This window comes from Meles meles, chromosome 1 (genome assembly GCF_922984935.1).
Source record: "Meles meles chromosome 1, mMelMel3.1 paternal haplotype, whole genome shotgun sequence".
Lineage (NCBI taxonomy): Eukaryota > Metazoa > Chordata > Mammalia > Carnivora > Mustelidae > Meles > Meles meles.
The window spans coordinates 209634554-209660728 of NC_060066.1; the positions used below are offsets into that span (position 1 = coordinate 209634554).

Here is a 26175-nt window from a genome sequence, read left to right on the forward strand (position 1 = left end):
TCCACTCTAAGGTCTTTACTCTAAAAAGGTAATCACAAAAGGAAGAAAATGCCTATTTCTCAAGGATATTAAAGAAGGGCTGCTACAGTGACAATAAGCAGAAATCATCTAGATGTCCATCTAGGGGACCGGCTAAAGCAAGCGACGGCAGAGACTCTCAGCAGATACCAGGCAGCGATGACAACGGACGGCAGGGGCCTGTAGTTATGAACATGAACTTGGGTCCCAGACCCAGCGTCACATGGGGATCAGGGGAAGGATGGGAGGAGAAGCAAAATCCAGGTGGTTTTCTCAGTGCCTCGAAGGTGGGACCCAGCCGTTCCAACAGAAGCCAAAAGGCAGAGAAGCTCTAAGCTCAGCTTCTTGATCTGTGGCACCCACCCCCCGACCTTGGACCCAAGTCACAGATTCTTCCAGGTGCCTCAGTCTCTCAGTCTATAAAATGGAAATTTTAAAATGTCACTGCCCTTATGATCCCCTCCACTCTCCCCAGGGTGCTCTGAGGATGAATTAGCTCGTATTTGTGAAGTGAGGTGCTGTACTGAGTTACTACAGAAAATTTTCCATTAGGTTCATCAGCTCTTGAAAGTTCTTATGCAAAACTGAATAAGTTTTGATGAAATGCCCCAAAGACAAGCAAGAGTGATAATAATGAAGCAGGAGAAGAAAAACCCGGCAACCCTGTCCCCTCCCCCTCCACGGCAGGCAGCCGGGCCTGCCTGAGTTTCATCAGCTCTCCCCCAGGATGAGGTCAGCGCACACAGACTGCCTCAGGCCCTCCAAGGGGACGATTATCACACTGTAACCAGAGTCCCCAGGGCTCCTTATTAGTATAATAGAAACCCTTCGTACTCTCATAGAGACCTGCAGGGACTGTGAGCCGAAAAGGAACACAGCATCTCAGCACCCCCACCCCAAGTCACCGAAGAGCTCATGCCCTAATGAGGGGCACGGGGACAGATGTGCACGGCTCCCCTTTGCTATGTGTCAGCCTATCCTGTGGAATTCTGGCTGCAGCTGCCAAGCTCTGGGACTAACCGGGGAGAAACAGAGCAGCTTGCAGAGGCCAGAGCGTTCACAGTAGCACAAAGTGCAGCCAGGGGCACAGAGAGACAAAGGTCACGCCACTGTCGGGGCAGACAGGACCCACGGCTAATCCCCGTCGTTCACAGAGACCCCAACGCTGCATCACGGCGTGGGACAAACCCTGCCAGCAGCCGTGAACACTGGCAGAGGAGGCCATATGGAGAGGGCGGCCCCTTTCCCTCTGGCCCCGCGCTCACTGAATGTCCAGCCGGGCCTGTGAGTGCCAGGCCTGTAAGTCGGAATGCTTTGCCCTGACAGTCTGTGCCATGCACATTCTTTAAAATTATCCCGCTTCCTTCCTTCCCTAATTCTTTTAGGGAAGAGAAAGTCTCTCTTTCTGTCTCACCCAGCCTTCTCTCCAATCTATTCCTGTGTGTCCCAGCGGGCCAGCGTGAAGCAAGTCCTACGGTTATGATGCAACGCCTGGCCACAGGTGAGACCAGGACTCTTCTGGAAACCTAATGAACGGGCAACAGCAGCTTGTGTTCTTCTTGACAGCACACAGGTGCTGATAAATACCGATCTCCAGGGTATTCTCGGTAAACACAGGCACCGCGGCCCCTCACCCTCACGGGGGCACACGCGCGCGCACACACACGTACACGCACACTCACAACCTCCCCGGCTCTGCTCTTGCACCTCAAAAACAAATTATTTAACTATTCTCTTCCCTGAGGATTAGAGCTGTAATTTCAAACCCACAGCTCCTCGGCTTGTCTCTCACACATGCAGAACATTCTGATAGGTTAAATGCTGCCATTTAATTACTATAATGAGAGGTGCTTTTTTTGGGTTTCCTTAAACATTGATTTTTCCCTCTCGTTTTACACTGGAAGTCATCTTTAACATGTTTTTCTCCGTCGTTTTCCCCATCCCCCCCTCCCACCGCCACCATGTGTGCAGGGAAGGAGGAAGGAGAAAGGTTCTTTAGGTCAATGTCTTGAAAAGTTACCAGAGGGGAAAGGATGCCAATACCACCCATCCAAACCATTCACTAACAATTTCTTTTTAATATAATGTTTAAAAATCTTAATCTTAAAAAAAGCAGAAGAGGCAAAAGCCATCAAAGCGGACTACGACAGTGACCACCCCAGACAGAAATGGTCAGTGAGAGACCCGACAGGGCTGGGGTGGGGGTGGGGGGACGCGTGGGGACAGGGAACCGTCCTGCAGATGACTCTAGCGCGGGGACCCGAGGGGTGAATTCTGGAGGCGTCCAGCTTTAAAGCTGCCCCAAGCAAACAAGGAGGCTGTTTTCCATGAAGAGGCTGGACAAAAGTCAACTGAGCAAGATCTCTACAGGGAAGAAACTTGCTCCCGCGTACGCTCTTTTGAAAAAGGTGTGCAGCCTACATGATCTCTAAAACGGCAGGTTATGGGGAGCCGGGCTCGGTTGGTTAAGCGGCTGCCGTCGGCTCAGGTCAGGATCCCAGGGTCCTGGGATCGAACCCCACGTTGGGCTCTCTGCTCAGCGTGGAGCCTGCTTCTCCCTCTGCCTCCCACTCTGACTACTTGTGCGCTCTCTGTGTCAGATAAACAAATAAATAAATAAATTCTTTTAAAATATAAATAAATAAATAAAACTGCAGATCATAACCCACCACCAAAACAAGTGCACTCTGCCCCAGGCATGGGAGCCGCAGGGCAGTCTGAGGCTGAGTGTCTGCACCTGGGGTGGAGCCGGACCAGCACCAGAGGAGCAGTCTGAGGAAGAAAATGCTCTTCCCCATTCCTCCTCCCGGGGATCTGCACTGAGCTCTGCGACCTCCCAGGGAGTCATCCATCACCAACAGCACTAACTGGGTCTCTTTCCCGCTCACTCCTGCTGGAGCTGCTGCCTCGGGCTTTCTGTCTGAGCTCCACACGCTTTTTACCCCTCTGGCTCACAGATTCATAAGAGTTAAGGTACCAAGAAGGCCATCTGCTACCAGAAAACCAAGGCACATGCAGGGTCAGGTCGCTGTCACCATCAGGTCGTACACTATGCAGGGAGGCCTTGACACTCGTGGAGACGTCAGCAGAGCCTACTGGCTGTCGTGAGTAGGTTAGTGGAAATACATGCAAATATAAAAGGACCAAATAAATAAATAAAATAAACAGCCAAACAGGACAGATGGCGAGGGAGAGAGGCGCTTTCTGGAAGAAGTGTTTCCAGTGACAGCCCACCATGATCCTGATCCGATTCAGTGGGACCCTCTTCTTGGAAAGGAGAGGCAGGCTTCACCAGGAAGCAGTGACCGCCTTCTCATAGAGAAGCCATTTCCAGGGGCGCCTGGGTGGCTCAGTGGGTTAAGCCTCTGCCTTCGGCTCGGGTCATGATCTCAGGATCCTGGAATCGAGCCCTGTATTGGGGGGGGGGGTCTCTGCTCAGCGGGGAGCCTGCTTCCCGCCCCACCCCACCTGCCTCTCTGCCTACTTGTGATCTCTATCTGTCAAATAAATAAATAAAATCTAAAAAATAAAATAAAAATAGAGAGAAGCCATTTCCAGATAAAATACCACTTGCTTCACAAAGGCCATCTCTAGCTTCAGAGAGCTTCCAGTGTCTGGGAGACCACCCAGCAGTGTCTGCACAGAGAGCACATCGGACAGTCACCACGTGGAAGCAATGAAAGCCAGGAGACCCACACCACGCCACTGGCGTCTGACAGTGACACACTGTGGTGCAGCCACCGGTGTGAGCACTCATCACACGGGGCCTCTCTGGACCCCATGTCGTCTGACTCCCGGACCGGAACTCTCTCCACTCTATCCATTCTCCTCCACCCAGGTCCCCAGGCCAAACCTCGACAGTGAGGGCAGACGCCTCTCACGCCTGCACTCCTTCCATCACTCGGCGACCAATGCCTGCAGATTCTACTTCCATACCGTCCCTAACCCATCCTCTCCAGCCCCACAACAACCGCCCTCGTCCATCCAACATTTCTCACCTGAATTACTGCACCAAACTCCCAACCGCCTACCCGGCCTCCAGAGAGAGCTTTCTCAAACACAAACAGCACATAATACTCAACATAAAACCTTCAGTGTTTCCCCACCGTCCATGTAATAAAATCCAAACCCCGAGTTTCCACACCTCAGGTCTGACCCCCTTCTACCTCTCCAACTTTCCAGCCTGTTTCCTGAATCTCCAGGCCATTCCCGCTGTCAGAGAAAATGACATCCCTGCAGAGATTAAAGTCAGCCGCTGCTCCCCAAACCCTAAAGACAACTAATCCTCTTGGGGAGACTATAAGGGTAACTTCCCCTACAATGATGCCTTTTCTAACCCTTCTACTCTAATCCTCCTGCCCCACCAAAGAACTGGTCACCCCCTCCTCTGGACCCCTCCACGTATACCTATTAGAGCCCTGTAATCTGTAACCACGCATACGACGCCTGTTTACACATCATGGAACCTCAGTAGGCCATGAATATTAAATCTTATTTTTATATTTTCGGCGCTTAGCACAAACGTTGGCCACAGAGAAAACGGGCATTTACTAAATGAGAGAATGGACGGATGGATTTCCTACTGAATCATACTGTCTCTGTGTATGAAACTGGGAACTAGCAATTCGTAAAAGTCATCTATAGACATATACCTAACAGTCCCTATAAAGGAGAAACAAACTCAGAGCTATGATTCTAAGAACCAGAAAATTTAAAAATGCTTGTTTGACCTGAAAATGCTTTATAACTTCCTGACCATGTTTGTTGTCAGACTGACCTGAAAACTAGTTTGCATCCTGGATCCACCCCTGGCTGGAAAGGGAGCAGAGCTACGGAGAATTAAAGAACTGATCCAGGATTAAACTTCTGCGATGAATATTCACCAGCGAGTAGCTGAGAACCAACCATACCGTGTGTACTACTCTCGGCGCATCATGAGATGCTTTTAAACAAATACCTACCACTTCCTCAAACCAAACAGAGCAATTATGGTAAGGCCTTGTTAGCATAAAGCTGTACGCGCGATACACATTAACGGTCCCGGAACCACCTCAAAATAATCTCAAAGCCAGGTCTGTGTCGCTGGGGCAAGGCTGCCTAGGGCACCAGACTCCGGTGTTCTGGGTAATGTGATGACGCCCGCGCTGACGGAGGTGAGCTCTGCTCCGTGGAGGTTCAGCTCCTGAGAGTGGATCTTAAAGGTGAGGCACAGCCGCTCAGGAGAAAGTCGATTTAATTTGTTTAACATCATAAAGAGGGACATTTCCACATGGACAGCAAGGACATGAATATCATGTGTGTATGGCAGAATTATAAACGCATTTTTGGCGAAATTCAATAAAGCTGATTCTACTGCATAAGGTCAGCAATTTACTATAAAAAATGATATGATTGCAATTTTTAATATAACCCATGTATTTGCTGCAAGATGCTCTAGAAGATTGTGTGATGCAACCATTCGACCTCTCCGCTAGAGCAGAGATCACCCTGTTTACCCTTTACTGTCCTGATAAAAGCCTCCACACAGAACAACAAAGTCAACAGCGTTTACAAACACAGCCATCCTCTCAAACCTGAACCTTCCTCTCCTCGAACACAAGAATAAGCTCTCTAGGCAAGAACCCTCGAAGAAGGCAGCGAGAAAATCCCACTAAATAAAACTAAAATTGCATTCAACGTCTATTCCTGATCACAGAAATGTATGTGAAAAGGCGTGCAGGAAATAAACCACCTCTGTGGTCACTCCGGCTTTCCTTGCTAATAACAGGACTCTTCAAGGAGAGCGCCCCAGTCCGTATGCGCAGACGGTGCACTGAAATTCAATGGCTCAGTGACGGCAGACACCTGCTCCTCAGCTTCAGCGGGCTGCCCAAAGCCTTCACACTCACGGGCACTTTTTTTGAGGAACTAATTCGGGTTAGCATGAAGATTAAATGAGTAAACATATGTGAGAACACTTTTTTAAATGTAAAGCAATCTATATAGGCTAGCGGTGATCCTACAGGCGGTATCAAATCACCTCGGGCTTGCTTATGAGTCACGGTAACTGCATCCCTAGCAGTTTCTACGGTCTCAGCACCAAGTTCTCCAATGACATGGGTTTTTGTGTCCCCATTGCGTGCACTCAGCTCTGTGCTCAGCAGACCACACGCTAGGAATGCCTGGAGAACAGGGATGAACTTGGTCATTGATGATATGAAACATTACAGACTGACGGATATGAAACTCCAACGGAACTTTTCTTTTCAATGGCTTCTCCAGATGGAAGCTGGTAAGATGTGACTCTTCTTTTCACTCACGACTACTATGGGTTCTTGGGTCACATCAGGCTCCTTTTCTGCCTTGGAGTCTTTGAGATGGCTGTTGCTTGGCCGACACTCTTGTTCTTTGTAGCCCGGTTTCAGCGACCCTCCCCGATGCAAACACTCCTGCCTCCGCCCTCCCAATACCCTCTATCAGAGCATCACTGCTTCTCCGTTACAATTCTGCACGTTCCACACTTCCGTCTCCACCCCAAAATGCTGCTTTATCAACCCTGATATTCTTGGTCCTAGGGCCAGCAAAATGCCTTGTAAAAAAACAGGCTCAATAAATACTTGCTGGATGAATGCATGAATGAAGGGTAAAAATCTTTCAAAATCAGGTATTCAGGTCTTGCACACAACGGCACTATTTTCTGTTCTATTTTAGTACTTAGTCTGCTCTTTTCAGGACTGCTGCACGGAGAGGCTCTGACTGAAAAAAACTGTAAGTAAATATCAGAAATGGACTCAAAAGAGGTCATCATGAATCTCCATATTTATTCTCTTTCAATTACATTCTATACAAATTAGCTCCGTTTGTAAATTAAACCGATTTTTCTAACAGCCTCTTCTTCAAACTCAACCTGTGTTCTTTCGGCCAAGACCCCAAATTTTGCAATTAGAATAATTTAATTGACAATTCTGTTTGTGACTCACAAAGCAGGAGAGGGTATGGCTTTGTTCTTCAGCTTCACAGGTTTACCCCTGTCAGTGGTAAAATATTTTTCCTGTCGGCTGAGAGTATAGATCCAGCTTGAAGCCCAAAACAGAGTGGACGAGAGCCCCGTTCCTCTGCACTTTTAGGTTTCATTGAAAAGATGACATTTGTGTAGTTGTGATATTTAATTTATCACAGAGGGTCATGATTTTTCCCCCTGAAATGCCATGATAAAGTAAACTTCAACTTTATGAATGAAAGCCTTTGCAATCATTTAACAAACTGAAAATCTACACAAAACTTAAAGACCACTATCTTACTACAGACAATCTCCTCGACAATCTAATTACAGAAAGATTGCTCGAAAGGGCTTTCAAACTAAAAAGAATAATTAACAGTAAGAGACTGGAGCGCTCTCAAGTCTTCTGTCTGATGAAAGGAGAGACATCTGAGAAGACTAGTACCTACCAGGCCAGTTTCGAAACCAGACGCAGGCCTGTGGACAGTTGGAAGGGAAAAAGCAGTTGAGTTGTTCAATGGAAACAGGAGCCTGCTTGCCCCATCATGCTGCTGCCTCAGGACCGTTAGGAGCGACCTCTACTCACTATCCCAAATGGAAAGAAGACAGAGCTGTCGACTGACCAACCTAGCAAGCCTACAACAAAAAGTAAATTTAAAATAAAAGCACACTAGGGGCACCTGGGTGGCTCAGTGGGTTAAGCCTCTGCCTTCGGCTCAGGTCATGATCTCAGGGTCCTGGGATCGAGCTCCGAGTCGGGCTCTCTGCTTGGCGGGGACCCTGCTTCCCCCTCTCTCTGCCTGCCTCTCAGCCTACTTGTGATCTCTGTCTGTCAAATAAATAAAATCTTTTTATAAATAAATAAAAACACACTAACTCATGCTTCCCAAATACAGATATTCTTAACACATGCACACACACACAGCAGGAGAGGCTCACAAATGTTAATATAATAACGACTGGTACATGAATGAATACTAGTAGAAGTTAGTTGAAAATCTTTCTAACTGTAGTCCAGTCAACATAAAACGTTGTAAAGCAGAGATTGCCTCATGTCAGACCTCAGGTTAAACATCCCACATTTCCCGGACAAACCCACGTACCATGGAGTCCCTTTGGTGAAAACTCGCTTGCCCACCCTTAGCAGCTGAATCTCATTATGGCCCCATCCCTAAGTGAGCCAGGAAGGACTGGCACGTACTCTTACAATCAGCTCAGAAAGCCAGTGGCGATAAAGAACACGTCAATATTTATCTCTCGGACAAACTAAAGGCACACCACCACAGGGCTTCCGTTAACAACAAACGGGCCAGCTCTTCTCAAAACAGGTGACTAAACACAAAACCCTCCATACACACAACTTGCTCTTTGTTGAATGAAGTACTTCAGATCGACAACTAAGCCACCGCCACCTGCTTGAAGACTGAAACCTTGAACTCTCTCGGCGGAACTTTTTTATTAGAGTGTTTCGGAGCCCAATGAATGCCTCCCTCATTTTGTGGGCCGTTTATCTAAATGGCTTGAAAAATCCCCAGTTAAGCCTTCAGTAAGAAAGAGGCTTGTGATCAAGAGGCGCTTAGAAGCTGTTTGGGGGCAAGTACGTTGCATGTGTGAATCTTTTTTCTTCTACGGGCTCCTCCGATGGCGCTCAGCGTCCATTCCCACCTCTTCCAAGTGTGTCTTCCTCTATTAGAGACGCCGCATGCTAAAGGCTACCCTCCCCAGACTCCTTGGCAGGAAGGGTTCTGGATGGGAGTTAGGGGCCCTCGCAGGTGATCTGAAAAGTGGAAACGAGGTCAAAAACCTGTACCCGCTGCTTCTGACTGTGGCGAACATGGGCCAATCGGCAAGCCAGATACTGGAAATACCTAGGTTCCCTATCGCAGTGCCCAATCTCTAGCCCTTGCTTCACAGGGCTCGGGGGCAATTTTACGGAGGCAGAAGCCAAGTTCACACCCTAATGTCCTGTCACTGTTTCTACAGATGTAGAACACACTGCAGCGGTGGCAACGGCAACTTCCTGATCCCTGAGTCACAACTACGAGGCTGTGTTCTTGAACTTGAATGTTGTGATGGCAGCCTCCGGATTCCCCGCTTTCCTGACTGGAACAGGGAGCAGAGCAGCACCCCCCGGCAAGTCATTCCTTCCGTGCTCTGAAAGTCATTCCTGGAGGCCTGGCTTTGATTCCACTCTCCGGCCCTTTCTATAGTGAGCAAGCTTCTAACTGCCTGCATTCAATCCCTCTCTGCTCAAAATTCCTAGAGGTTCTCGTGACGTGGATTTTTATGATACCAACACAGTTGTCTTTTTAACATAGCATGACAGTGGGGCGCCTGGGCGGCTCAGTGGGTTAAGCCTCTGCCTTCGGCTCAGGTCATGATCCCAGGGTCCTGGGATCGAGCCCTGCATCGGGCTCTCTGCTCAGCAGGGAGCCTGCTCCCCCCACCCCCGACCCACTGCCTGCCTCTCCGCCTACCTGTGAACTCTCTCTGTCAAACAAATAAATTTTTTTTAAAAGCTTTTTAACATTTTTTTTTAAAGATTTTATTTATTTATTTGACAGATTTCAAGTAGGCAGAGAGGCAGGCAGAGAGAGAGAGGAGGAAGCAGGCTCCCTGCTGAGCAGAGAACCCGATGCGGGGCTCGACCCCAGGACCCTGGGATCATGGGATCATGACCTGAGCCAAAGGCAGAGGCTTTAACCCACCGAGCCACCGAGGCGCCCCTGTCAAACAAATAAATTAAAATGACAACAACACGGCAGCAAACCGACAGCGCCCCTGTCACAGCAGGCTCACCGTCAACTAAGCCCTTATTTTCAGCACCAGGCACTCTGCTAAGTGCTTTTCACCTTACCTTCATTTAATCCTTACAAGAACCTTTTGTGGTAAATGCTACCATTAACCCCATTTTACAGATAGACAAACCACAGCACAGTGAGGGTAAGTATTTCAGCCAGGGCCACACAGCTAGAAGGTGGTGACGTTCGCATTTCAACCCAGACGGTCTGTGCACTCTTACCTCCCACGCTGGAGTACTCCAGACATGACCTATTATTTAGTCTCTTTTAACAATGCTTCCAAAGCCACGTGGCTTCACCACTGAAAAGACATTATAAATATGACACCCGCATCTTCCTCTTCTCCAGGCTCCAAACCTACACACTCATACCCAACTGGGGAGAACAAAATGGCACAACCACTTTCGAAAACGGTTTGGAAATTTGTTCAAGAGTTAAACATACACCTACCACAGGATCCAGACATTCTACCCCTGAGTACCTGCTCTAGAGAAAAAGAATCATATGTCCCTACAAAGACTTATACACAAATATTCAAAACAGCCTTATTTTTATTAGCTAAAAACCAGAAACTCAAACAATCATCAGCAGGTGAATGGATAAACAAGTCGTATTCTATCCAAACAATGGAATACTATTCAGCAATAAAAAAGGAACGAACCGCTAATACACATAACAACGTAGACAACCTCAGAGTAATTATGCTGTGTGAAAAGAGTCAGACCAAAACGTATACACAGTTACAATCCCATTTATATAAAATTCTGGAAAACATGAAGTAATCTATGTGAAAGAAAGCAGACGGGAGCTTACATGGGAACCGGAGTGGGGGGTGCGGGATGTGGCAGGAGGAAACACCTGGGTGTGACCAGGGTGCCCACTATCTCGACTACAGTGATGGTTTCACAGCTATACACATGTCAGAAATTTAAATGTTGCACAATTTAAATATAATAGCTTATTCTTTGTCAATTAGACCCCTGTAAAGCTGCGTAACACACCAAAACCACCCTGAGTCTCCTTAGGTCCTGTCTCCTTCACCTCTCACACCCAGTCTGCTACAGAGCAAGGCTTAACTCTTTTTCCTACAATGTCTGTAGCTCTGTCCTTTCTTCCCAGAAAGAATTCTAGTCAGAAGACCTGGTCCTACCTCTACTTCGGCCACGTATTTGCACTACCTAATCTTTCTGAGCCTCTGTGTCCTCATCTATAAAATGGGAGATTCATTAAATCACGTATTCATTCATTCAACAAATGTTTACTAACTTGCCTACTAAAAGACCACAGTGAAGAAGAAATTAATCTGTGTTTTGTAAACCTTAAAATTCTTTACATAAATATGCTGGCATTTTTTTTTAAGATTGTCTTTCATTGAGAGCGCGAGAGAGAGCACGAGCAGGCGGCGGGGGCAGGGGGTGGTGGCAGAGGGAGAAGCAGACTCCCCACTGCGCAGGGAGGCCAATCCAGGACTCGATCCCAGGACCCCGAGATCCTGGGGGGCACCTGAGCCGGAGGCAGACACTTAACTGACTGAGCCCCCCGGCAGCCCCTGTGCTGCCACCTTCCCATCCAGATCCTCCACACTTGACAAGAGACATGGCAGTGCCTTCTCCCTGGGTCCTACTACTGCCAGGCCTATTCAGCTTAAATGCAGAGCCCAGAGTTAACTTCCTCGGTAGTACCGTGCCAGAGTTGCAACTGGTTCAAATACTGCTGTCAACTGTGATTTATAGTATCGAGTCCTCAGGCTGGCTCCTTCCTTGTTGCCCATCTCGCCAACCTCAATTCTCTTCTCTGCAGAGCCCAGGGGCCAACCCAGCTAACAGCACGTAAGCCTCCGCATGAGCCTCGCTCCCTAACATAGCCTTCCCCACTCTTTTGACCATCTACACCCACTGCCTCCCGGGTTGTCCACGTTAAGACGGTTAAGAAGGAGCTCTGCTGATCTGAGTAACTGGAAAAGAGCATTTTCACTGGACACTACAAGGCTAACGACAAAAAGAACTGCATACGAACGCCATGCGTGTGCGCCGGAGACGGACAGATGTGTGCAGCTGTCGAGTCAAGGAAAACCGAACTCCTTCCGCGACTCGTCCTGGTAAGTACCTTCTATTCCTAGTCTGCCCAGGCCATCCCTCCTTAGCCTTAGCCTCTCACTGGGGCTGGCTCTGCTGGCGATGGAGGAAGCTGGGATGAGCAAGACAGTCTCTGCCCTCGAGGGACTCACAGCCCAGCGCCAGCTTTACAGGCTGGTCTATCCTGGTCAGACAGGGCCGCCTTCTCACTGAGACACTGGCGCCCTTAGAGGGTCCGCGTTGACACTGTTCAGAGGCACTCCACCCCCGTCCCCGCCTCCTTCTAAGGAGCCTTATGCACTGTGAAAGACAGGTGCTTCATTCTTCTCTGGCAAGTGCCTCACATGGTAACACTCTGCACACAACAGGTACTGAGTAAAGACTGACCATCTCACCAATGGCCAAAGACCCGTAAAACATCCAAAAATGACAAAAGAAAACGAAGCCATGTGTTCCATTTGGAATAGGTTCCAGCCAAGTTTCTGAAGCTTTCCATTTATTTGAACGCTTTTTTGCATCAAAAAGTAAATTTCTGAGCCCATATCCCTTCAAAAATGGGCTGGAAAAAGATTCTCTTAGAAAGCGTTTTTCCTGTAACCAATGACCAGAACGTCCTCTCAGAATCCAAATCTGTGCTAAGCGTTAATGACAATTTGTTACGCAGCCTTTTCTCTCTTGTTAATTTCTTTCTACCTATAGTCACATTTATATTAGAAAACAGTTTTATATGCTTTCTATATTCTTTCTATTCAAAGTCTCACAAAACCTTAGGCAAGAAAAATGCCCCGTGGCCTACTCACATATGCAAAGCGCTTCTACCTTAGCATGGTGCCAACTAACGGGGTCAACAACGTCGACACGAGAATATTCGCTGGGGCATTCGCAGAAGGCAGGAACCAATCTAAATGTCCGCTAATTTGGGACTGGTTAAAAAGAATTTCTGCTGCACGCTCTTCCTGGAGTACTACACAGCCACTGAGAAGAGCGGGTCCAGTCCGTAGGTGCTGATGTGGAATGAATGCCCAAATGTAGTGTCAAGTGCAAAGGCGAAGTGTGAAATACACTACTACTGTATTTAAAGTCTTTGCGCTTCTCTGAGAGGAGTGATAAATATTAACGTGCTTTTACATGGAGAGATGGTCTTGGGAAGGATACAGAAGAAACTGTGAATAAACAGAAGCATCCTCTGGAAAAGAGAATGAGGGGGACGGGAAAAAGAGACGAAAAGAAGACTGATTTTTTTACCGCGTATCTTTCCTTATGGTTTTAATATCTGAAGCCACAAACGTAGCTTACCTTTCCAAAAGAAAAAAAAAAAAAAACTTCAAAACTACTACTACCATACATGATAATGTCACTTTGCTTTTCTTTGTGGCCTTGTTGCAGGCACACAAGGTTAAGAAAAGAGGAATCATTCTTCATTTTCAGGAAAAACCTCAAAGCAACTGGGTAAATCCAAAAGAGCTTTGCCCGCCGCACCCCACCCCCAAAGCTCCTCTGGGCGGTGGTCCCCCGTGGTAGGTTGTGCAGGAACCACGTGACTCTTGGGGGAACAAGCGCTACCAGCTCCCCCTCTGAACAGGGAAGCCATGGCGTCCCCATTTCCACAGCCTTCCGCTGGCCTGGCGGTTGCAGCTCTCATCCTGGATGCTGAAAAAAATCTCTGGAGTTTAAGACAAGTCTGGATAACAAGGGGAGCAGGAAAATTGATGGGGGAACACCAGTCAGTGTGATGGATGGGCCGGTCCAGAGCAGCAGGTGATGGATCTGCAGGTGCGAGACTGGCAGGGAAGGAGGACGGCCCGCTCACAACAGATGGACGGAGGTGCTCCATCATCCTCGGGAACAAGCCCGAGGCCGCCGTACGCAGCCCCGTCGGCTGGGGCACAGGCAACTCCTCACTCGCCTGCAGGCGCCGCCCCAGCCCCAGAGGCTCTCCGCACGGGACCCATGCCGGGCCGGGCTCCAGGGCAGTGACAGCAGGCAGTGTCTGAGGAAATGCCACTGGACTGCAGGCGGGACTCTCGGGGACTGACTGCTGGTGAACTTCCTCCAGCTTCCAAAAACACACCCAGTTTGTCTCTCTGGGTCACTCACACTCTGGGGTAAGGCCGGCCTTCCCGGGTGGGGTAACCCGTGTGCCCAGACCTAAGGAACACAGGGATTCCGGGACACAGGAGTTCCAGTGTTACAGCCACGACAGTGTGGGGCAAACCAGAGCCGGTGGCCACCCTACTCACCTGCCACCATCCTCTCGCCTTTCTTTCCCTCTTCATCAACAGTGAGAGAGAACCTAGATCATCTAATTCGTTCAACCTCATCACTGAACAGAACTCTCGAGGTCGGGTATTTTGTTTCTTCCAGTCATCTCTGTCTAACAGAGAGATAAGACAATGAGAAAAATCACCTAATCCCCGTCTTTGCCCAGAAGGGGAGCATCTTTTTAAAATGTCCGTGTTAGGGGCACCCAGCGGGCTCAGTCGGTGGAGCGTGTGACTCTTGACTTTGGGGTCGTGGGTTCAAGCCCCACATTGGGGATAGAGATTACTTTTTTTTTTTTTAAAGATTTTATTTATTTATTTGACAGAGAGAGATCACAAGTAGGCAGAGAGGCAGGAAGAGAGAGTGAGAGGGTAGCAGGCTCCCTTCAGAGCAGAGAGCCGGACGTGGGACTCGATCCCAGGACCCTGAGATCATGACCTGAGCCGAAGGCAGTGGCCTAAACCACTGAGCCACCCAGGCGCCCCGGTAGAGATTACTTTTAAAAGAACAGAGAAATAAAATAAAACGTCCATGACAGAAAAGACACAATTACTCCAGCAAATGCAGGAATGGATCTGAGTCTCGATGCCACAATGCACATCTCATTAAGAAAGAATGAGAAGGGCCAGACAACCCCTCACAGAGCCAATTCCCTGCCTTCTAGCTCAGCCACAGAAGTTTCTGAGGGTGAGGAAATGGGCCACAGCCAAGCATGGGGTCTTCCTTCCCTGCCCCCTCAAGCTCTCTGCTGGACCCAAGCTCTAGAAAAAACAGCGTTATAAAAATACTTCTGGCTTCACTAAGACACATTAAAGAATTAATTACAAAGTAAAGCTGAAGGAGAAAATTAATTTTAGAAACACATGAGGTTACAATTTTTTTTTTCCTGGAGATGGGGGAGGAAACAGTTATTTTCGTTCTCATCCTGGGGGCACAAGCTGGGAGCTGTCCAGTCGATAACCTGGCCATCAGAACAAGGTTTGTAATTAAAAGGTCAGTGACCTGGAAAGCCAGGGCCCCACTCCCAGAGCTTCTCAGTAATGACGGAGCTATTAAATTAAGACTGTTATGAAATCAATGCTAAAAAAGCTTTCATGGTAACGAGATTCCATTCAAGGACATGCAAACTACCTCATGAAATGGACGTAAATGATAAAAAAGAAAAGTAATAAAAGAGAGTTAAATTGAAATCTGTGTAAGAATTTACTCCCCCTTGAAATACTCCATCGAGATCAGCCCTTCACCTCTACCCCACTACCAAGGTTGAGACCATCAGGTTTCTTCCTCAAGTTCATTTCCAGCAAGGAGGCGGCTTTGCTATTAGGAGTTCCGCTTCCAGGAACAGAAGAAAGATAAGATCTTGTTTCACCTTTTAGAATGAGAAAGGATGGTGGTGTGTCTCTTTTGTTTAGTTTTCCTTTCCCCCTGGACTATTTATTAGATAAGCAAGAACATAGCCCTTTACTTAGACACTTGAGAAAGGCACAATGAGCAGAAGTCTCATCCAACACCACCCAGACCCCATTATACAGGATTACACAGAGAAGTGAATGATGCTCATTCTTCTAGAAGCCTGCTCTGCAGCAGATGTATTAGGAGTAAGCTACCAGGCAGCGCTATCTTCCCCCCACCTCACCTACTCCCCTCGGGCCCCCCACAACGAACAGGCATCACTTTTACCCACCTTACACTCAGCTTGCCAACATGTCTGGAAGCAGCCTGACTCCACACTTTGTGGTCGGATAGGGTGTCAAATCAAGGTAAGCCTATTGACAACACTGTCCAAGCCTTCAACTTTCTGGACCGATTCTATGGCTGTTTTTAAGCTGCTCTAACCTCCTGAACTGCAGCCCACTTAAAGCCCAGACATGATGCCTGCCTGGTGAGAATGGCCTCCGTACGTGGTCCAGCTCCAGGAGGGCATAAACCCCACGCACCGTCCAGCGATGCTCACGCGTGGCTGCCTGTGTGGCTGACGTGCCGTCTGCAAAATCGAGTGCTTGGAAGGAAAACAAAAACGCTTATTCTAATACTCCGAAGGTGAACAGCTGCTTTTCTCTTCCATCCAAAAAATTCCCGATAAAAGAAAGAAATGTTGTAAATTACACAAAATGGCAGTACACACTTCAAGGAAAATGATAAATGATTCCAATAACTTCATGTTTCTCATTAATGACTCCATATTCAGACTTTAAAGCATCTAAGAGAGAACTCGAAACACAAAAACAAAACAAAACCAGAAAACCACAAACACAGAAGACCTTTGCAGACCAGTGCCCTTGCCCGCCTATTGCATCCACTCCCCACTAGCCTGCCCCCGGTGCCCCCAGCACCCCGAATCAGAAAGCACAACATGTGACCTGTCAGTGACAGAGGCAGGCTGCTGCCCTGCTCCGGGCTGTGGCTTCACATTAAAACAAACTCAGCTGATGTGCCTAAAGTAACCCTCAGTTTCCGCTGAACCGACACGCACTACAGGGACCTCAATTTCTATATTAAATATTAAATAATATTAAAAGAAAAACAAAATTGGATTTGCCTTTTCAGGAAAGAGATGTTTATTAAAAAAAAGAAAGTCAAGATTATAATTCAAGGCAGTGTTCCACTGCAATTCCCTGAAGTGACATTTGCTAGGAAAAGCCAAGACTACAGTAGCTGCGAGCTCGCCCAAAGCCAGCACTCCAAACCCACCCCTGCAACGAGCCCTGCGGGGAGCCGTGGGAAGGATGCCAGAACCTTGGTCCCTCCCCTCAGGACACCCTCCCCGCCCCTACACAGCAGCCAGCCAGTTCTCTTTCCTTCCCAAGCACCGTTAGGGACAGGGGAGATGCTGGCTCCTCTCCAAAAGCCCCTCCTCCCTCACCCCGTCAGCGCCGGCCGCGGACCGTGCACACCTGACTCAAGGAACAGTCGGAAATTTAAAAAGTGAAGTGTAAATCCATGTAGGGGTGCTTCTTCCCCAGACTCCAATCAAATCTTGGAATCCTCTGCCCAGAAAAGGTCCTGCCAGAACTAACCCTACTGGGACTCAACTCGGAAACAGATAATTACTGACTGAAGCAGTATTTTACAGGGTAATGGAGGTGGGTGATTACGGCCAGTGATTCTGGACAGAGGCGCAGGGTAGACTCCTGTGGCTCTCTTTAGAGGAAGAAGGGTAGGAGGCCTCTCTGGGTTCCTGCTGCCTGAAATTCTAAAAGCTCTTACCCACATCAGGGGTCGAGGAGGAACTGCGCCCACTCCACACTGGCCAATACTCATCTCCGTCTCGGAGAGGCGTGCTCCGGTGGCCGTGTCCAGGTGTGCAAGCCGGAGCTCCCCCGCACCCGCACTGGTCCTCCTCAGCCCTGCATACCCGGCACTGTCTTTCTCCGTGGCACCTGCCACTCTACATCCTATGGATCTCGTTTTCTCATTGGTTAAATGTCTGCCTTCCCCTTAGAATGTCAGCCCGGCGAGGGCAGGAATGCTGTCTGCCCTTTTCTCTGCTGAGTCCCTGGGGCCCAGAATGGGGCATGTGTAGGGCAGACACTCTTCGATGGGTTAACTAATCGATCAGTTTTGTTTTGTGTTATTTTTAAAGGAGCAACAAATAATAATTGCACAAAACAGTTTCCTCTCCACAGTAATTATCAGCCAACTAACTCAAAAGAAGTATTATTTGGTCCCAGAGTTTCTCTCTCTCTCTTTTTTTCCCTCTCCCTCTCCCAGTCAGGGATTTATTAAAATTAAACAGATTAGATGGAGCTCCCGATACTAAAACTGCTCAGCAAAGCCTGCGGTGGGGAAGTGCCGAGCAAACACCAGAGACATTTGTCTCTAAATTGCTCTAAATACCTTCTGCAAATGAAATTCTAACCCAGCTGCGTTTGAGAGAAAATGAGGAATAACTGGTCATTGTCAGTGGGAGAGAAGATCAGGCAGTTATAATACCACACAATATACTGGGGCAGAGGATCTCTCGGCAACCATAGATTTTGTCTCAGGTTACCCCGGGTAATCAGCACAGCTTTTAGGCTCAGCTTTCCCCGGCTTCGATGCTTTGATGAGAGAGCTGAAATCCCCAAGCTTTTATGATTAATTACTCCCCATAGGTACACATATTTCAAGGAAAAACTCTTTTATGGCATGATGGTTGCGGAGTAGAGAGGCCGGCCAACGCACTCCAAATTGTAATAACCTCCCACTGATGGGGGGCGAGCGCGATGCCGCCTGCAAGTGCACAGCGCCCCTCACCAACTCCGTCGCAGAGGCCAGCCCTAAGGCTACCTCTGAACATATGCCTGCAAATGGAGAGCTTCAGGCTCGTTCTGCCCCGACCCCAAGGGTGCAGGCCTGGGACATGGTCCTGAGAGCCTCTCTGCAGTGGGACGCCATGGGGCAGACCAAGGAAACACCACCAAATCACTCCGCCTTCTATTCCCGCCGGCTGACTTAAAGCTCGCAACCTCGAATTCTGAAGCTGACATTCCAGCTCCTGAAGGAAAAAGAGTTTTGTTTGCCCTGGCTGGGCAGGGGGAGGGGGAGGAGGAGGAAGAAAACACTCCCCCCACCATAGTGTATAAGGGCCTCTACATAACTTTCCAGCTTTCTAGGAAATCAGATGTTCAAAGAGTAAAAAAGTCAGATTCCTTTTTTTGTTTGTTTTGGGGTTTGCTTTCTATTTTACAGAACAAGAAAAAATCCTAAATTGCAACAGAGCCAGAAGAGATTCTTTCTGCTTTGGACAATATTGAATTTGTCAAGACCCATTTAATCCCTGCTTACAGAAATACCATAAAACCAGTAATTTACCACTTCAATCCGTAAATCAGACTGACCCCAAGCTTGACCTTAACCTGACCTTGTTTAGTCATCTCATTTCCCTCGTCCTTCAATTTCTTTCTTCCTGATTCTTTACTGAGGCAGCTGACCTCCTAACCTAAAGCCAGTCACTGTGTAGCCAGGGTCGCATTAGCAGAGAACGGACCAGAAGCAGAAGTCCTCCAGTCTTATCCAGTGGGCCTCTTCTTGCTGCCCATGCCGGGCTGTGCTGGGCTAAGCTGTTGGCCTTACATCTGGTGCTGGGTCATCCAGACAGTATCATCTCTCTGCTCCACTGTAAGGAAAGAAGCCTGCATTCCCACTGAGGGGGCTCCCCTCACCCCTACACCAATGGGACAGCTACGGAAGGTCCCTCCAGCAACACCATGGCTTCCATCTGTCCCATCCCCAATCCCTTTCCGCAGGCCACGCTGCATGGCCATGGGGAACCTGTACCTTTCTTCTTAAGGAATGCTCTCCTGGTTGCAAGTGGGCTCTGGCGGACCCGGGAATTCTGTAGAAACTTCACTGCTGTGGCAATCTGGTCAGGGAGATAAAAGAGAGAGAAAAGTAAACTTCAAGAGTCTGAATTTCAAGATTAAAAAATCCCACCAGTTCCTAGGTCCACAGAAATAAGCACGCCACTGTGGTCAAATATATAATCAGTTGTTTCTCACATTTAAAAATCTACCTAAATAAGAGACTATGTCAGTTCCCACTGGCTTCCTGTATCTGTTTCTATCAAACCTAATCCCCTCAGCCTAGCTTTTAAGACCTGCCATAATCTTTTCTTTTTCTCCCTGTTCAAGCTGAATGTTCCTACTCCTCGGCAGGTAGCCCTCTCCTGGCGATGCTCATCCATGTCACGATCCTTGTGCTCGAGCTATGCCCTTGTTCTAAAAGGTCTCTCTTCTCGCCTCTACCAGTTTGAACATCACACACACACACACACACACACACACGTACACATGTACACACACACACACACACACACACACGCATACCAGCACGGCCCTTTTATAGCCTGTGCTAACTCCTCGAAGCCCTCCCTAAGTAAGCAAGCCATCTCTGATCTCCCTATTCTCTTAAATTCTTTAATGCTCGTAGTGTGAACCATATAATTGAAGACATAATTATACTGTCTTCTAATGTTCAGGCTGCCTCCCCAACTACACTGCAAGCATCGGAGGAGAAGAGACCAAGCTGCCTCCACAGAGCCTGGCAAAGTGCTGAGCACAGACCGGCTGGGAAGGATTACATAAGAGACGACGCGCACGGCCATTCACACTGGTCCCTCTTATGCAACGGAGCTCAATACTGAAGAGACTTCAAAGGACAAAGTTTGGGGTTTCATGGCTAAAGCTGACAGACTGACAGATGCTCCCCCATCTCTGGTAATGATATTATTTAATGAAATCTTCATATCTGCAAATAAGCCAAGGAGGGGGAGGAAGGAAAACCACGAAGGTATTAGCCTTCGCACCACTCGGCACACACGATGCGTGTGTTTGCACATCGCTTGTGTGCGCTCCGTCCCAGGCACTACTGCAATGGGGGGACACGACAACCTGCCCCCCAGAGGAAAGGGGCCATTTTAAATGACTGGCATTATTCATCTCATCAAGTCCAAAAGAATAATACAGTCTCGCGTTACAGGTAAAGTCAACAGACCCCGGCGTTCACTCCCAAGCTGTTGAAAGAAAACATTTTGTAAGGGACCAAATATAAGGAACTTTTCTAAGATCCTTCAGACTCAGGGTGGCAGCTATCCAGAGACTCAACACGAAGTACTATGACTATCAAAGGACGACAACTTACAAATATTCCCCTCATATTTTATATGAATTTAATCCTGAGACCAGCCAGACCTCTCTGGTAACATAAGATATGAGGATAAAGGAGGGGGGGCAGGTCAATTCCCTCATGTACCTTCCCCTGTAATCCCTCTATTGGAGGCTGCCCGAGACATTCTCCCTGAAGGATGAATTCAGGTGTCCCAGACCTTCAGACGCAGGCCCGGTGGCGATAAGACACATTCATGTTCCTGGAGACGGGCTGTAATCCGTCCAGCACTGCGAACCTCTTAGCGCCCATCATGAGCTGCGGTGGTAGCCAACCAGCTCTGGACCAGAGAGGAACAGACGCTCCAGATTCTAGACACCCAACTCCGCATGCATCCCCCTCGGGTGGTACCAAATCTAAGAAAAATCTGATAGACATCGACAAAATGGATGCATTTTAATGAACCGATGGGAGAAGGGAGAGAAAGAAGAGGAAAACAGAAGAGGGGAGGAGGACGGAGCGGCAGGGGAGAAGGTGTCCATGGGACAAGCGGAGAAAGCAGAGGAGCTGGACCAGAATGGGAGGCAGAAGAAGTGGGGAAGGAAAGTGGGAAGAGGACGTGGGGAAGGAGGAAGGTGAGAGACAAGAGGAAGAGAGGTCCACGTCCAGGAAGGAGTGGACAGCTACACAGTCACAGGCCCCACGGGGTCAGTGACCACCGGCCTGGTTCAGATGGCTCGGGGATGACTGTTCTTCCTCTGGAGGAAAAACACACCTTCTGCACACAAGACAATTATGGCACCGGCATCATGCGGCAGAGAGTGCACGCGCTGGCGTGTGTACCAGGTGTCAGAGCGAATGTGGATGAGCGGGCCTTAAGCAGCAGATATTAACGGCACGGCTCCTCTCATTTACCCATAGAAGCATCGACCTTCCCTTCATCCTTCCAAAATTTTCCATGACAGAGAAAGAAAACAGAATCCCACCACTAAAATGCACAGGTTTCACCTTGCTTTTTTAATATAGTCCTTGGTATATGCATTTCTGGTCAGAGAGCAAAGTTCTGATGGGTTTAATGGTGCACTCAATGCAGTGCTTGGCGCATTCCATCAATTTTTTTTTTAAAAATTGCATCTCTTATTTCTTTAAATACATTAATCAGCCTAGTGTAGGCAAAACAGATCCATCGGACAATGCAATAAACATGAATTATCATCTATCCAACACGCATAATGGCTTAAAAATACATAATAGCAGGTGTAGTTTAAATGATTAGTTATTACACCTGTGGTGGGTCTGATTCAATTGGGAAAAATCATCTTTAATAGGTTAAAAGGTTTAGATCACCATGCTTTCCTTAAAGTGGCTGTAGAGAGGGAATGATGGAGTGCTCTGTCATTAGTAATTCATTTAAGAAAAACGTGGGGGATATAGCAAAGAACAGCATAAACGAGCGAATCCAATTTAAACATCAGGTAAAGTAGAAAACACCTTTTAAAAAAGCAAGATAAATGAATTCGGAAGGGAGATGAAATTGACGTATTTATTTTAACGGGAATTTGACAAAGTCCCGGCACACTTCAAACTTGGAAAAATATGAACAATTTCTTTTAAAGTTTCCATTCACTAATTTCAAGCCATATAAAATCATACTGCCAAACACCTACATAAAGTACATCTGGGGCTTGTTTATGTTCCTCTTGATCTTTGTCTGAAAATGCAGGCGACAGGCAAATCACATATTTAACAGCGGCGGTATCACTACACCAGATGCAAAAAAATAAAGCATCCAAACTAACAGCCTCAACATAATGTGCTGAATAAGAAAGATACCCAGGGAAGCAGCTCCGTGTAAGTGTGAACACGGGAAAACCTCCCTCCGCCTGCACTAATTATTTCTTCGGCTACTCTTTACTCCCCCTCGTCCCCCGACCCCACCCCGCCACCCGAGGCCCTGGCGCCACAAAAGGGGGGAAAGGCCTGTCCTATCTGGAATTTTATATGCCCGCTGATTCATCTACAGATGGTCCAAGATTTACCCCAAATCTGTACCCACAATGCGGAGATTTTAGCACACGAATAACTGCCAGCGCCCCTCGGCTGCATCTTTCATTCACCCATTGTTGGACACTTTTCATTAACTTCATGAAGCAACTCAACTGACTCTTCCTCTGCAGAGGCCCAACACACACAGCATGCTTTTGTTGGCCGCCGTGATTGGGGTGCCTGCAGCCTGTCCTGTATTATCGTTTGATTTTCTAATTAGGAGATGAATGTGACTATTCATGGGTTATATTTGTGCCCAACTAAATTACATAAATTCAGGCCAAATCTTCCGCCTCAATGTCAAAGATGTAAAACGGAGACAGGAACTTTATTGCACATGTTGTGGGAGTGCAGCAAGCCAGGGAAAATTCTGGTGCAAAGCACCTGATGCCGCTGTGGGAAGCCACTCGCTGTTGAGCCCACGAGAAACGTGGAATCGGCGTTCCTTTCCCCTCCTCTTGCACCGAGAGTTCCTAATGAATACACCTTGAATTACCAGCAGCTGGAGTCATAAAAATACAGGTGACGAACTCAGAAGAAAACAGAAGCAAAGTTTTTTGCCACTCCTATTCCAGTGACCCTATCTTCTCCCTCCCCCTCCCCCAAAAGCAAAAAAAAAAAAAAAAAAAAAAAAACCACGCTGGCACCACCAACTCCTCAGTCTTGGTGAGATTTAGTCATTTTCCCTGTTTGTCACTAAAGTGACTGCCCACCTCCACACTGGGCGTGCCAGAGGGACCGCTGCAGCCAGGAGGAAGAGGGGACTTGGGGCTGAACGTCCCTATGGACCCCAGATGATCGGCCAATCGCAAGATCCTTCTTTGAGAGCCCAGGATTTGTAACTGTAAATCAAATGAATACGGTATACTCGGCGGCTATCTACAATGAACTATGCGCTGTTAAATGCACTGTGTAGGGTAAGTAATCCCTGGTGAGAAGAATCGAGGTTCTGGCAGTCCTCGCTGGAGAGGTGCTTCCTATGTGTTTCCCACTCTCCTACAAAGGACCTGCACACTGTGATCTTCAGAACGCACACTTTATTCTCTGCACCAGGGGGACGGGAGAACAGAGCTTGCCTAATAACGAGCCGGGGTGTGAGGAAGCCTGAGCACTTTGCACCTGACATGTAAACCGGATGCATTGTCTCCAGTGACACTTATTTGGAATGCCACCAACTCCAGCACTCCTGTGTGCAACATACACATCCATCTCCTAAACTGTGAGCCTTCATTAGCCATTTTAAAATATTAAAAATATTCAAAAATTAATGACACCAACAACCAAAGCCAAGTCCTTTTTAACCCAGAGAGATCACAACCAGAGGGCAAAAGAAATGACCGATGTGCAGCCCGGAAACCCCACTCCCGAGGCTGCGCGGCCGCACGTGCGCTGCTCAGAAGATTAAATTGCCTGTGAAAGGTTCCTATGCTCGAGCTCTAAAGTAGATAGATACCCAGAATCCTGTTAACAAGCGTTAGACCAAAGCCAACTGGAGTTTTAACAAGGACTGACTTTAAAAGCTGGGTAGTGCTGAGAATGAGAGCACCCTCTTCAAACAGAAATGCTGCATTTTAGTAAGGAAACAGTACTCTGTCAGGAGTTCCTTGACAAATATGGTCATCGGTGGCACAAGGAAATAGTTGCAAAGCAGCTGTTAATCAGAGAAACACATCATAGAACGCTGATGCTAGCACTCGTGAAAAAATGCAACGGGCTAATTATGAAGCTATATATCTCACTAAAGAGGCCGTGTTCCTTGAGATTCCAGGCAAAGCACTCTGAGATCCAGGGTCCTAGGACAACATAATTCTGGCTCCCGGCATCCAGAATCCTCTCTAATCTGCAGCCGCCCGTCTCAGGCTCTTTCCAGCCTCCTTGCTCTCCTTCTAGCTAGGGAAGGGGCTGAGAAGGGTAACCGCCCTAGGAGCAGGGGCACCCATGAGCCACACAGCAAGACGCTGCATGAATGCACCCACCAGGGGTCAGATCCTAGACCAGAACGAAAGGAAATCTATGAGCCCGCAAAAGAAATGTCAGAACCCTCGTTCTAAGTACGGCACGGGAGCAAACGCGTGTGAGCTCAGAACCAGGGGGGCAGCCCCCCCATCCTCCCCCCAGTCGCCCAAATGAAAAGAAAGAAGAAAAAGCAGCAGCAGTAAACATAAAAACTGAGACTGCTGCGTTTGAAACTCCACAGGGAGGAAGGGGGCCTGGCAGAAAGCCGCTCTGAAGAGTGCGAGGGGCTTGCAGGCAGGTGAGGGGAAAGTTAATATGCACAGGGAGGCTCGGTCAGCCAAAATTCAATACGATCCCGTCCGTGCAAGGACAAGGAGGAACGAGGCTCCCCAAACCAGACTAGTGGGAGCGGGGGGAGGGGCGCCACGGAACGCACGGAGCAAAACCACTGGAATGGCAAGAGGGGAATAACCTTGAGGTGGACGCGCCGCTCGGGCAGCCCAAGCGCAGAGCCAAAGTGCCCCCTAGCCGGAGCCGGCGGCCGCGCAGGCCAAGGGCAGCCGCCCCGCTGACTCGCACAGCCCCAGTGAAGTGTTTTCACTCAGGGAAAATGAAATGTTTTGCAAGATGAAACAGAATGAAAATTGAGGTTTTAGGTAATTACTAGTTGGCATTTACATATCACGGGCTGGTTCAACACCTATTCATTTTCCTCTTTTATTTTCAATTTTTTAAAATTGCTCATTAAAAATGAACAGATGACAGTGACAGGAATTTTTTTTTTTACTCTTTCTCCTCCTCTGAGGGTTACAAAATCAAGAGGTACTTCTAGCCCATTTATCTACAGTACACACACACACACACAGAGGTATGTTTCATTTACATCAAGGGGGGAAAGGAGAGGGGGAAGTCAACAAAAGCCAGGAAGTTCAAAGCTAAAGACAGTGCGTTGTACCAGGGCCAGTCCTGCACCTAGCAAAGTGCCCAGCACTCAAGGAGTTAAAGGAAGGAGCTTCTCTTTCAACTTGGAATTTCCTGGTTTTTGTCACTGTGTCCTTCCCATTGTTGATTTGGGTTCCAACCCTATACTAATTAAGCTTGTGGGCCCTAATTTCCTTTGTTTTACTTTCCTCTGTCCTTTTGTTTTTCACATTAAAGAAATAAAATGTATCTGGTAGGAGTGCACGAGAGTTGACATGATAGAACATAATATTTTAAGGTCTGCTGTATAAATCTGTATTTAGGGAATTCCAAAGCACGCATTATTGACCCTAGTCTCTCTTAAAACACACTGATATATGTAGTAAAAGCCTTTATGAAAAGTGGCAACGTCGTGTGCACCAAAACTACCTTTCAAAGTGAAATACCTCTGCATTTACATTTTTCTTCTTGGCCCGAGTTAAAAATATTGCATGAACTGCTTGTCGCCATGTCACTGTTTTGTTATTTGATT

At 47.9% G+C, this 26175-nt stretch overlaps 1 protein-coding gene across 2 annotated transcripts in view; it reads right to left on the reverse strand.

Annotated features, from left to right (window-relative positions):
* Positions 1-26175, reverse strand: part of PEX14 (peroxisomal biogenesis factor 14) — a 137339-nt gene that overhangs the window by 67800 nt on the left and 43364 nt on the right. For both annotated transcript variants that reach the window (XM_046010448.1, XM_046010449.1), the window contains exon 3: positions 19395-19479. In XM_046010448.1, the coding sequence (XP_045866404.1) occupies positions 19395-19479 (85 nt within the window). The remainder of the gene's footprint in view (positions 1-19394; positions 19480-26175) is intronic.